General features: G+C 35.7%; 1 protein-coding gene across 4 annotated transcripts in view; it reads left to right on the forward strand.

Annotated features, from left to right (window-relative positions):
• Positions 1-13,272, forward strand: part of LOC127622875 (SH2 domain-containing adapter protein F-like) — a 195,312-nt gene that overhangs the window by 151,230 nt on the left and 30,810 nt on the right. For 2 of the 4 annotated variants that reach the window (XM_052096995.1, XM_052096997.1), the window contains exon 4: positions 1,438-1,596. The exons of the other annotated variants lie outside the window; for them this stretch is intronic. In XM_052096995.1, coding sequence (XP_051952955.1) covers positions 1,438-1,596 — 159 coding nt within the window. The remainder of the gene's footprint in view (positions 1-1,437; positions 1,597-13,272) is intronic. 4 annotated transcript variants of the gene reach the window in all.

A 13,272-nucleotide genomic window follows, 5' to 3' on the forward strand; every position in this document is an offset into this window, starting at 1 on the left:
TCTATTGGGTGTTTATCTGTCCTATATGGAGCCGCTTGTTATGTAAATGAGTGGGCTGTTCTCAAGAATAGATTTGCTGTCAAAAAGATTCACTGGATGGGTTCCCCTAAGTAATATGTTGTTCAATCCAGGATAGAGAGAGAGAGAGAGCATTTGTGGTCCATTAGACTTTATTACATATGTTTTTGCTATAGTAAATACCATTTATTGTCTTTGAAAGACATGCAGATCTGTCTGCTCTGTAATGAAAGCATATGTGGGTAGTGCAACCTGTTTGTGCATGTCTTTGTGTGTGTGTGTGTGTGTGTGTGTGTGTGTGTGTGTGTGTGTGTGTGTGTGTGTGTGTGTGTGTGTGTGTGTGTGTGTGTTTGTGTATGTGTGTGTAGTTATATTCCCTAATTACCTGTAGGGATACAAAAACATAAAGACCCCTTATTATTGCACTGTTTCAAAACCAAGTGATCTACCTAAAGAGGCAGTATTTTAAGGCATTCATTGTGCAGGCTGTTCTGACAGGAGGGTATCTCAATTATGCTGCTTCCCGAGCTACCCCATTACAGCTGAATTCTAAGACTGCAGATCACATAGAATGCACTGTGACAACTCCAGTAAAAAATAAATTGTGGACACGGTGAGAAAATTAATGGGATAGTTCACCCAAAAATGAAAATTCTTTCATTATTGACTCATGGTGCAGTTAGTGAGATGCTGGCTTTAATATACTGTTCTAACGAAGATTTTGGACCAGTGCCAGTTCACATTAAACAGGCCTTCATGGCGCAACACCGCATAAATAGAAACCATGTAATCGACAGAATGTCCCGTCGCTTGACGCAGCTGGTTAGGACAATAACTCTGATTAACATGGAAAAGATACTTTTATTCTGTCTTTTGGCGTCTGGTTAGGACACGGTGTGACTGTGGGTGCCTCAGCCTCCTCCACCTCTCTTTGATTCCTGAGTACATTTTTTTCTGCTCTTGTTCATTTATGAACACATACAGGAGAGCAACGGTGGGTGAAGATTTACATAGAAACAGAAATGTACTTTTGGTCTCTTATGAGATTTCATTATGCTTTGTGTGCTGCCTTAGAAGGCATGAAGGCAGTAGCAGCAACTGGCCAGCTAATTTTTTAGGAGCAGAGTTTATGTTTTGTTTCTGAGTGTTCATCACTATTTATTTACAAAAATATGACCAATCCTGAGACCTATATCCCATATTTGTCTTTTATATTTCCAGTTCCTTTTTCCTGGTACAATTCTTTCCTTTTCAATTTTCTGTTTCCAAGTCTGTGACCGTTTACCCTGCTGACCTAAACCTGCCTTTACTAACACCCAGTTTGCTCTCTCTCTTTCCCTCCCCTTTCTTTCTTTCTTTCCTTTCTGCACTTTTTCTTTCTTTCTCTCTCTCTGTCTCTCTCTCTCTTGCTCCCTGCAGTAGAGATTAAAGTGATAAAGGATCTGCCCTGGCCTCCTCCGGTTGGGCAGCTCAACACCAGTCCTCCTATAATGGAGGCGGTAGAGGCTCCATCCTCACCTGCCCAGTCCTCACCAGGACAGACCTCCACAGCAACAGCCTGTGACCAACACCAGCACGGTGGGTTTTACCCTCATCTTCCACCCCTAACCCACTGCTAACATCAAAACGTACATCCATATCTGTTGGGTATCGATCCTCCACATTTGTTTCCTTTCCCCTGCAATTATTTGATTTTTTTTTTTTAAATAATGAATTTCAATTTACACACCATGGCCTCACATTATGTCAGAACCCATAGGCAAAATGTACGAGAACTCTTTAATTTCCATTTTGTTTGTCCTAGACTGTAATGAGATTAAATGGAGTGCAAATCGAGATTTTGGATTAAGTCTCCTGCTTCTAAGATTTTTCACCTTAAAAAACATCCTGATGAAATCAGGGATCTAAAACATTGCTTAGGCTTACCAAGATACCAAAATCTGCAATCAGAAGTCAGAGATATTATTATGAACTCAAATATTTCTCGTCAGACTCATTCAAGAACAAATTATCTGAGCTATGTTATAACATAACATAACATAACATAACATACATATAACATATACAGCTTTATACTCTTATTGAATATGAATTTTTAGATGAGACAAAGTTGATCCATAAATGAAAAGCTAAGATAAATAAAATACAATTCTGTCACGAGTTACTCACCTCTATGTTGTTCCAAACCCAAATGACTTCCTTTCTTCTGCAGAATAGAAAAGGATGTGTTTTAAAGAATGTCGCGATCACTGATTTCCATACAATAGAAGTTGATAGTACCTCACTTTAAAGTTTAAAAAAGCACTCAGTATCATTAAAGCGACCTGTGCAACATATTTCTAGTCTCCTGCAGGCATACTATCACTTTGTATGACAAACAGACAGAAATTTAAGGCATTATTCATTGTGACACAATGATGCAGCATTCTTTAAAATATACCCTTATGTGTTTCGCAGAAGGAGGAAATGATGACAGAATTTTCATTTTTGGGTGAACTATTCCTTTAATTAAATCATATCGAGCTATGAAAGAGCAACTCTTCCCTTGGGAGCTGCTTATTTGAGACCTGTTGTTTTGTGTAGCAAGATTTAAATAGCTTTTTTATTGAGCAGTCACTTGGTTACTCTAAATCCAGTTTTTTGTTCAAAAGATGAATAATCTGAACTACCATACAGTATATGTATTCAACTTTTTCTGCTTGTGTTCATCACAGTATTGTGAAGTTACCACCGTCAAATGTTTTTAAAAAGATTTTCAATGCACGAAGCACATATGCTTAGATAAAGTTAATGGGCTGCATTGAGATTAATGCTTCTTTCTGGCAGTACTGTTCAAATTTAGCACTTGCTTCCACTGAAGCAGAAAATCACCAAAGGCTCTAGTCCAGCTCTCCTCAAAACACCACATTGGGTTTTATAGAGCTCAGCTTCTGCACGAGTAACTACAGATCCAAGTCTTACACTCAAAAACAGCTACTTCTAAAATATCCAAGGGACATTGGTTTTCACTTAACAGTTTGCCACCATCTATGTAATGTGATCGCCAAGTCTTGAACGAGTTCCCCATTTGCCTCTCGTCTTTTAAAGTGATTGTCCCCAAGAGATTACAGATGTTCAACTCCTCAGGAATACAATGCTGAACTATCAAATCACAAGAATGTGTGTCTCCATTTCAAACGTTTCTGAAATCAGCCTCTTAACGTTTTTTTTTTTTTTTTGCAGAACTGAAAGGTTGTGCTCATTTGATCTATGTGTTATAGTTTAGTGCCTGTATATATCCGAAAAAGAAAAAAAATGCTTCAAAGTCATATAGCATTTGAACACCGCTTCTAATCCAGATTTATATGTCAGAAGGCAAAGTAAAGGTATCTGTTTCTGAGAGTGATGTGTGTAGATTTAAGCATGTCGGTGTGTTGTAAATTAACCTGGATTGATCCAGGCACAATATTTCCTCCAGAGATTAGCAGTAAGATGATCCTCGGTTGCTCCACTTCCTCACAGGAATAAACAGGTTAAAGGGTAATTTCACAGAAATGGGGGGAATTGAATAGCGAACACAGTTTTTTTGCTCTCACTGTTGCATGTCCAAAGGCTTGAATGCAGTGTTTGGAGGCAGGGTTTGGGCGATATATCAAATATTTGTTATATTTGCAATGAGTTTGCTTATGGGATAAAATTCTGCAGCAATGAGTGCGTTTACATGCACATTTTTACACCGATTATGCCAAAATCGACAATGTGTGTGGTCATGTAAACAGTGTTACTTTAACTGGGTATGGTCATTAGCAGTTAAAGCAAAAAATTGATCATCATTTGCCCATTACTCCGATTTAGTTGCATATATTCATGGCTGTGTTACATTGTTTGTTTGGTGGTTGTGCACTTTACTGGTTTGGGTATTAGTTTATATGTATTATCTAGTGGTGCACCGATCAGGAAATTTGAGGCCGATACCGATCTCCGATTTTTTTCTTAAAGTGCCCTTTGCCATTATAATGCAAGTTATATTCTACAGATATATGTTTATGCCACACACAGCGAAATTACAATAACACTTTACAAAAAGGTTCCATTTGATAACATTATGAAACAACATTACTGGAGTTAACATTAACTAATTAACTTTATTTTAGTTACAACATATACTAATACATTTTTAAAATTAAAATTTGTATTAGTTAATACACATTAATGCACTATGAACTAAAAATAAACAATTGCATTTTTATTAACTAACATTATATTTTTACAGCATTTATTAATCATATTGTGCGTTGTTTGTTCTTGATCCCTAATGCATTAACTAATGTTAAAGAAATTAGACCTTTTTATTAAGTGTTACCAACATTAGATTAAAATTGTGATTGTTAATTGCTAACATTTATATGTATTGAAAAAAGTTATTAATAGTTCTGTTGTCAATATCAAAAGGTCATTGTGACATACTGGCAACCAAAAATTATGAGAGCATCACACACAGCAGAGATACTTTCAAAAATAAGAAAAAAACATCCATTACAAGCTTACATCTCTTGTTAGTGGTATTGTGACCAACATTAATCTGATTGAAATTGGGGTCATCAGAGAATAATGCAGGGATGACTGACTGATGATACATTGAGAGCACCTGGAGAGCGGGCATGTTTGATTGACACCGAGAGCGGTTGTGTTCAAGAGAGTAAAGCTAAAAGCGCTCGTGATTGCTCAAACAGTCTCTATCGCTCAACACAATGTCCAATTGCCAACAACTCACCATCCAAACGCCACTCTGTCATCATGCTTCAAGGCTGAGCAATCGCTCATCCATTAGAGGAGCAGTGTATGTGTGATTCCTTGCGAGCTGCAAACAAGATCGGTCCTGATTCTAGGCACGATCGGCGATCACGGATTTAAGATGAATATCAGCAGATTTCGATCTGTGGCCGATCGATCTGGCTCATTTATAATCATTTTCTGTTGATTAAGGAGCACTATCCTTGTCAAATATATATAAAAAAATCAATGTAAACACCTTTTTTTTTAACCAGCTTATACAGTGTGTGCATGCCTGTTTACATTTTGACGTCAAAAGCAGAGAATTAACCCGATAATTTAAAATCTCATGTAAACGAGGGTTTCTTACGTTAATTATTTATTTTTATTATTTATATGCAGATTTTAATAATAGTTTACTGTATGTATTGCTGTGTATGAAAACGTGCTTATAGAGAATTTTTTATTTTTTTTATACCCTTGTTATATGGCCATTTAGTTTCCAAAACATTGTGTCATTAGACTAGATTGATGGTCCTATGAGAGTTGCTTTAAAATGGCGTTTGAGTTGGTTAGTTTGATTAATTTCCTTAAGTCAGTATGTGAACTTTTCGTTTGCATCATCACTTTAAAATTTTCTCAGAAGTCTTCACATTGCATTTTTCATGTTTTATTAAAAATATACGTAAGGAAATTTTGCTGTTTATTACTATGTATTGTTATATTAATGAATAACCTAGTGCGACCCCACGTCCTTCTTTGTGGACTGTCTTCACTCTAATCTATGCATAATTTAATTTAATTTAAACCAAATGATCTCAGTTCAGGACACACCGGGATGTCAGTAAAGGGGTAAAATTGTGACGCCACATATGACAAAAAATTGTGACGCAGTCATATGACAAAAAAAACATGGCACTGGTCTCAGTGAAGTTTGTCTTTTGGGACAATCGCCAACAAAACTACATCTGTTAAGAAACGAATACATTTTTTTACACTGAAACCTGTTTGAGTCAAAAGATTAGGATCTCTAGTTTCATCCGATATGCCATTTTAAAAATGTGAGCAGCACGCTGTTAAAGAGCACGCAGAGGGACCACTATAGTGCAGTTTAATGCTATTTGTCCCTTAGAAATCCTATATTTACTGTGCATTATCACATTGAGAATCAATTGATTCATCCAAAAGCTTATATTGTTGGTTTCAGAGGCAATGTTGCTTTAGGATAAAATAAGTGTATATAAGGTGTATGTTGAAATTTTCTGAGACCTGTGCAGACAAACAGCACACTGGAGGCTAAGTCATTCAATAACTAGGAAGCAAGAGAGCAAAGGATCATCCTATAGCTTTCCTATGCAGCCAAGTGCATTCACTCCTAACATCCGACCAAAAGTTCAGTTTCAGGCTGCAGATGATGTTTGGCCCATTCAACATGGTTGGCAGACATGGGTGAATGGTAATCAGCACTTAGAATAAGAATTTATAATGTAGAATTTTATTTTAAAAAGGTTGGCAGTGATTGGACGATGCTGGCCATTACTTGTATCATAATTAATTATGCAAATTTCTGATTGGTTAAATTCCCTTTGAAGCCTTATCAGAGCAAATACATAAATAATGTGATATACATTGTATATCTTTACCGGCAAAAGGATAACACCGAGTAATTTTTGGAGATACTGGTAATTGCATAATGTGGATACTTTAATGCTTGCTGAATCTTCAGGCGTTAGAGTAATATCTAAAAAAAAATTATTGAAATTACATATTCAAGGAAATTAAATATTTATACCTTTTTCATAACTATAGCAACTGACAACCTGTCTCATCAATCTGATGACATTTTAATTTTCACATGCTAGTTGATGGGCCAGAAATAACATTTGCATATAAATATTGGCAACGTCTTTTGTTTAGCCAAATAAAGAGCTTGAAACCTTTGTTTTTGGTTGTGAATAAATTGTTGCCGCTTCCTGGTCCTTTATTTTACCCTCCTATCTGCCTTAGAATCCAATATATATATATATATATATATATATATACACACTACTGTGAAAAAAAGTTTTAAGCACTTTAGGCACAGATATGAGGGTAAAATAAAGGACCAGAAAGTGGCAACAATTAATTCACAACCAAAAAAAAAGTTCAAATTCTTTATTCAGCTAAACAAAAGACGTTGCCAGTATTTATATGCAAATGTAATTTCTGGTGTAATAATTAAATTATATTTAGATTTCATTATGTGAGCACGACTGTGGGGGATTAGCCAATGAAGGCCTTCTTTTCTTTGCCTTTGTGAAACACATGAAACTCCTGGGGTTTAGTGATGGAAAAAAACAAAAAGAAAATCTTTGTGTTTGTAAGTGCTGCGACCATCTAGCGACATCAAGCTGTTATTTCATGCATATTATTTTATTACACATATTGGCCAATCAGGATCGACCTCTTGAATGAGCTTGTACAGAAATATGAATGGATGGCTTCATTAGCTGGTTTCACCTGCCTGTTCTGAGTTTGACATTAGATATTTTCACAGTATGCTTTCAGAATAAGAATGTGACCTTGACTAGTTAATCATTTCCGAAGAACTTAATTGCAGCCCCTTAATACGGCTGTGCGTTTTGACTGGCCCTCCACACTGAGCATCGTACAATACTTGTGTGATGGAAGTTCCATTAGTGAATTAGTAAATGAGAATTAATTTGCAGCTTTAAATAGCAAATGTTCTCAGAAGAAACTCTTTTTGTGTTTCAACTGGGATCCATTTGTCTGTGTTGTTTCAAGACAAACTACTCTGTTTAATGCCTCTGTAACATAAATGTTAAGTACTTAATTCATCAGAAGCCCCAACAAGATAACATTTAGATTTTAATGGTCTTTTCTGCATTTTGTGATAAGGTTAAAGAAAGTAGAACGTTAGAAAGAAAGCTAGTAAAAGAAAGTCTGCAAGTTCCACCTTTTTTATTTTATTTTTTTTTGAAAGCTACTGATGTGATAGAACAGGACATGATCCAGAAATAAAATCAGGGAATGTTATGAGCTTGATACGAACTTCCATCACTCAACTGGAGCACATGCGCTAGATGCTTGGCCATGGATCTGGCTAAATTCCTGTTTCAGTACAGAATGTTGCATGTAAATATGTAAATAACTGTGTCTGAAACCTTAAAATGTTGCATTATCGGACATTATCCTGAGGTACACTGTAGAAAGGCATCAAGGCACGTTTGAATCCAGTGTGCTTAACTATTGTCTGTACTTTGTCTACTGAGTAGCCTCCTTCTGGATGATATTTTAAGGCAGGATAGACATATATTCATTGGATACAGTGTTAAAAGTGGTAACCTGGCTGCAATTCATACCTCAAAGAGCTTTTCCTACCTATTTTTATCTTTTAGAATTCATTTTTATGGTGTAGCATAAAATCATATTAAAATTATATTTTTGACTAAACAAACCAGTTAATTATGAAGTTACCGCATGAAGCACCTTTGTTAGTAGTTAGCCAGTAGGTTGATAGAATAAAAATGAATGATGAAGTACATTCATAAATTCAATATATTCATACAGGGATCACCCAGTCATGGAAAACTTGAAATATTATTTTACTTGGTAAAGTCTTGGACTTTAATAATATCTATAAGAGCATTGAAAAGTCTTGTACATTTTTCTAGAAATAGCTTTTTGTGGGTACAACCTCAATAAAAAAGTTTTTAAAGTGCTAAAGGGTTAGTTCACACAAAAAGTCCTCATGCATCCCAGATGTGTATGACTTTATTTCTTTAACAGAACACAAACTGAGATCTTTAGAAGAATATTTGAGCTCTGTAAGTCCAATGAAAAATATAATGCAAGTGAATTGTGATCAGCACATTAAAGCTCCAAAAGGCACAGACAGTTGTAGTAAAAGTAATCCATTAAACATCCTGAGAAACAGATCAATATTTAAGACCTTTTCACTATAATTGTTTATTCAGGTTGCTCTCTAGTACACATTCATGAGAGGACCGAGTACACAAAGCCTCACACTTGATGTAAGCACGTTGGCATGCATTGCCTTGTATGAAGCTGAAGAATTTGTGTGTGCTAAAGAAAAAAAAAGTCATACACATCATGGATGGCATGAGGGTGAGTAAATAATGAGAACATTTTCATTTTTAGATGAACTGTCCATTTAAACAGTCCTCATGAATGACTGGAACAGCTAAATTCATTGATATTCTTTGGTCAAAGTTGTAGAAACCCTAAAAATGTAAACTTAGTTTACACTTATGAATCTATTTCTACCAAGGTACATGCACTATAGTCATTAAAACTTTCTTGGCTATCTCTTAAGCACATTTGTTCTAGACACTTAAATATGACATTATAGTGCCTTAGAAGCTCATCTGGAACCAGTACAGGATATGCCTTCCTACAAACACACACTGCTGACAGGACAGCAAAGCAGTGGCCTGTTTGGGATGCCCATTATATTAGAGTGCTCGTCACCAATCCTAATGCCCAGTTGAAGTGGTGTATTTGATTATTTAAATTTTTTTAATCAAATCTCTTCTGAGTTTGCTTCTCTTTCTCTTGTTGTTCCCCTGAATGTGATCATTGTCTTTTCTCTTCCTCTCTTTGCTCTGTAATAATAGATGGCTCCAGTAGGCGGTAACCTCATCCATCCGTCAAACTACTGACTGACGGTTTAATCTGATAAAGGGATCTCTGTTGCTCCTGTAACATACACCACTATTTTCTGTCTTTTTTTAATCATTTGCTGAGTATTTTCTTTTAGTATGTTTGTTAGTGCACACTAGAGATTGGGTTTTAAATATTTTATAATTATCTTTGTGTCTTCAATTTTACTAAATCAGTCAAATATATAAAAATCCTTGTAATCTTTCTTTCTATCTTTCTTTCTATCCATAGTTTTTGAAAATCTGATCAAAAATGGGATGAATTGCTGGTAAAAAAAAAACATTCATTCTTATCATAAGAGTAATTCTTATTGAAAGGATGCTGCTTAAAATTATTCTGAAAGGATTTGTTTATATTTATATTTATTTATATTTGCATATTTTTAAGATGTACTATATATTCAACATATCTTCATAGCATTAAGATTAACCATCAATGCATGAAACAAACTCACTTGTAATGCCAACCGTTTTTGACATGATTTTCCATGCCTCATTTTTTATTATCATTGCATGTGGGCAGAGACAAATCATATAGAATAGTGAAATCACTCAACTTCACCTCCGTATTTCCTTGCATCGCTGCTTGTTTGTATGAACTTAAACTTTATTTATTTTTATTCATACATTTTTCTCAATTTAGATGCATTACCGGACAAGCCGACACTTTTTTCAAATGAAAATTGCCAATGACTTTGCTGTAATTTGCCGTACGTGTGAACACCCCTACAAACATACCTTTCACTTTGGAGACAGTCATGGAGAGGCCTGCCAATCATTCTAAACTTCTAAAACAGTGCTTTTATTTTTTGTTTGGCAAGTTGTTTTGTCTATTGAGGGTGTATTTCATTTTAAAAGCTTCTGAAGGAGAAAGGGCAAATAAAATAGTTCTCTGAGATGCAAGGTTAGACAAGGAAAAAGACTGACAGTGGCAGAGAGCGAGAGAGAGAGAAAGAGCGAGAGAGTTTGACTGACTGACCGGTGACCTCAAAACCACACTGGCAGTCAGTGCAGGTAAACAGTTTCACCTGGCTGAATGTTTAGTCTATTAGACATTAAAAGGTCAGACGAAGTCTGTGCCAAGTGTCTGTCCTTCTTTCTCATAGTGCAGCATAGATGTCAGAGACATGACTGCTTCAAAGCATGGAGCTGAATGCTGATTGGACATGCCGTTGTCAAGGTTACAGCCATGTTCTGCGGTTCTTATGAGTGTAATTAGAGCTTTTTGTTTTGAGACAGATGCTGAGGGTCACGCGAGGGATACAGGCAGTGTTGTGTCTCAGAGGGTCACGTTATTATCGTAGGCAGCTGTAGGCGTACACTGCCCTTCACTTCTATGATTTTACTTTTTCGTCAGATTCACTTCACCGTTTTTTTTTGGGATATTAATGTATTTTTCAAGCTTTCAAACACACACAGACTGACACACAATCATCTCGGTTCCTAAAGAGTTATCATATTGTTTTGACAGTTATAATAGGGTTGAGAAGAGGCAAGTACCTTTACATGGTGGGTTTCATGGTAACAGACCATTACATACAGAATATGCCAAACAGTAAACAAAAATTATAACATTCCATCTCACGCTCATGCAGTATGCAAACACAAACGCACACAAACATCACAAACCATCACTCAAACTGAACATAAATCATTAGGCATTTTGATGCATGCTGAATTACACATTAATGCAGTATAAATTGATATACTGAATTTGAAAATTTACATTTGAATGGTTGTTTCACCTACAAAAGAGTGCCATGGTACTACAGTGTTTTTTTGCTCATGTACCATTGTAGTAATATACTTGTGATAAATAATACAATCACATGTTAGTATGGTAATCATTCTGTACTATGGTACCAACAATACATAGTTGAAAGGCTTGTCTGAGAATCTTAACATAAAATGTTAGCCAGTTTCAAGATATAGTTCCTAATGAAAACACCAAATTTTAACTAGTTACCTTGATGTGCTTGTAAGATATTGTTGGTTTATAAGCATGCTGGTTCTTTAGCATTGTTTTTTTGTTGATAGTCACACTGGCCCCTAGTGGATGGTTCAACAATACATTTCAAAACATTATTTCCCTCCTGAAAACATGTATCCTTGTTCAAGCTGTATTTGTGTTTGACTTCAAGAATATATAGTCTTTGATCAGCACATTGAGAGGCTGTGAACAGCTACATATGCTGATTGCTTCCATTTTTTTGTATGTTTTACTGTAAGCAGAAAGTCACCCTGCCGCTCTTTTAGGAAAAACGCTGCTTGATTGATCTTTGATTCTGTAAAGAGCCAGCGAGTCAGAGATCAAAGTGTCCTTTCACTCTAATTACACTTTCATATTAAGATAAATAGAGAAAGCAATGAGAAGACAGAAAATAAGAAACCTACACACACACACACACACACACACACACACACACACACACACACACACACACACACACACACACACAACTTCATTTGTATTGCCAAACTTTGGTGCTGGGTACAATGAAACCTTTTTAAATATAAACTATACAGTTGTAACAAATAAAACAAAGTATCAGTAGTGCAAAATAAAATTTTAATACAAAATAAATAAGTTGTGCAGAGTACATTTAGAAAGTAGCAATTTAAAAGATACAAAAATAATAATTTAAAGAATAAAATGAATGTAATTACATTTATTTAGAAAGATAAACTTAAGATGAAGAAAAGATTACATGTGCCAAAAATCCAAAAATAGTGATAATGAGGATCTGTGTGTGTGTTTAGTAATGTAGGTTCAATCTCTCTCTCTCTCTCTCTCTCTCTCTCTCTGTCTGTCTGTCTGTCTGTCTGTCTGTCTTTCTCTCTGTGAAATGTGTTGGTCTGTGAGGACAGCAGTGTGTGTGTGTGTAGTGTCTAGAGTGAATCTGGTCACAGACGCTCAAGGCTTCAGATTCATCCATCAGAAACATGAGCTCTCTCACTACAGCTACATCCTGTGACCTCTGAGCTCACTTTTGACCTGTGAGCAGAGCAGGACCATCTCTGAGGGCACACATATGGGGCTTGATGCCCTGCACTGGACTTGCTCTTTTTTTCTCTCTTTTAAACATATAAATAAATATGTGTAATTACAAGCAGCTCCACAAAGTATTTTTGCCTACATATTAAGTAAATGTAATTAATTAGCATTACCCAGTACTTGCATTCAATTTAATTGAATCATATTAAATTGACACAATATACTGTAGCTGCAAATTTATGACTGCTTATTGTATTCAAAATGTACAAAAAATTCTTAAACCAATTTGAAACTGAAAATGTGAATCATCCATTGACAAGACACATTTATTTTGAAACTATAACAAGAAACCATTTTAGTTTATTGGCCAAGATGGCAAGGTTTTTGGCTAATACTGGATAAATGTGGCCAAATATAGTTTGATAAATTGGCCTGTTAGATCTATCGCAAATGATTAACTCAAACAAGTTTGCCTTCTAAACGCAACCATTCTCGGACCTGCTGCGTTTGAATAGTCATATTGTTATACAGCAGCAGCAGCTGACATGTCATTCTTTTGTTTTTCCCCCAAGGACTCTTATTTTGAAAGTTATACAACTTAGAAAGTTAGAGACGCTTAGTTTGAAGTTTTGTATCTTCCTCTGTTCTGCCTGTCTTCCTGTCCTTTGCCCTAATTGTATCCCAGGGGTTCCTTGTCTCCGTGTTAGCCCAAGTGTATATATATATGTCCTCTTGTTCATTGTTCCTGTGTCGGTTCTTGTTTGTATGTAGTGCTTTAGTTGCCGGCATACTGCTCTAGAGTTTTGCTACCTCCTCCTTCATATT

This window comes from Xyrauchen texanus, chromosome 29, assembly GCF_025860055.1.
Source record: "Xyrauchen texanus isolate HMW12.3.18 chromosome 29, RBS_HiC_50CHRs, whole genome shotgun sequence".
Taxonomy (NCBI): Eukaryota; Metazoa; Chordata; class Actinopteri; order Cypriniformes; family Catostomidae; genus Xyrauchen; species Xyrauchen texanus.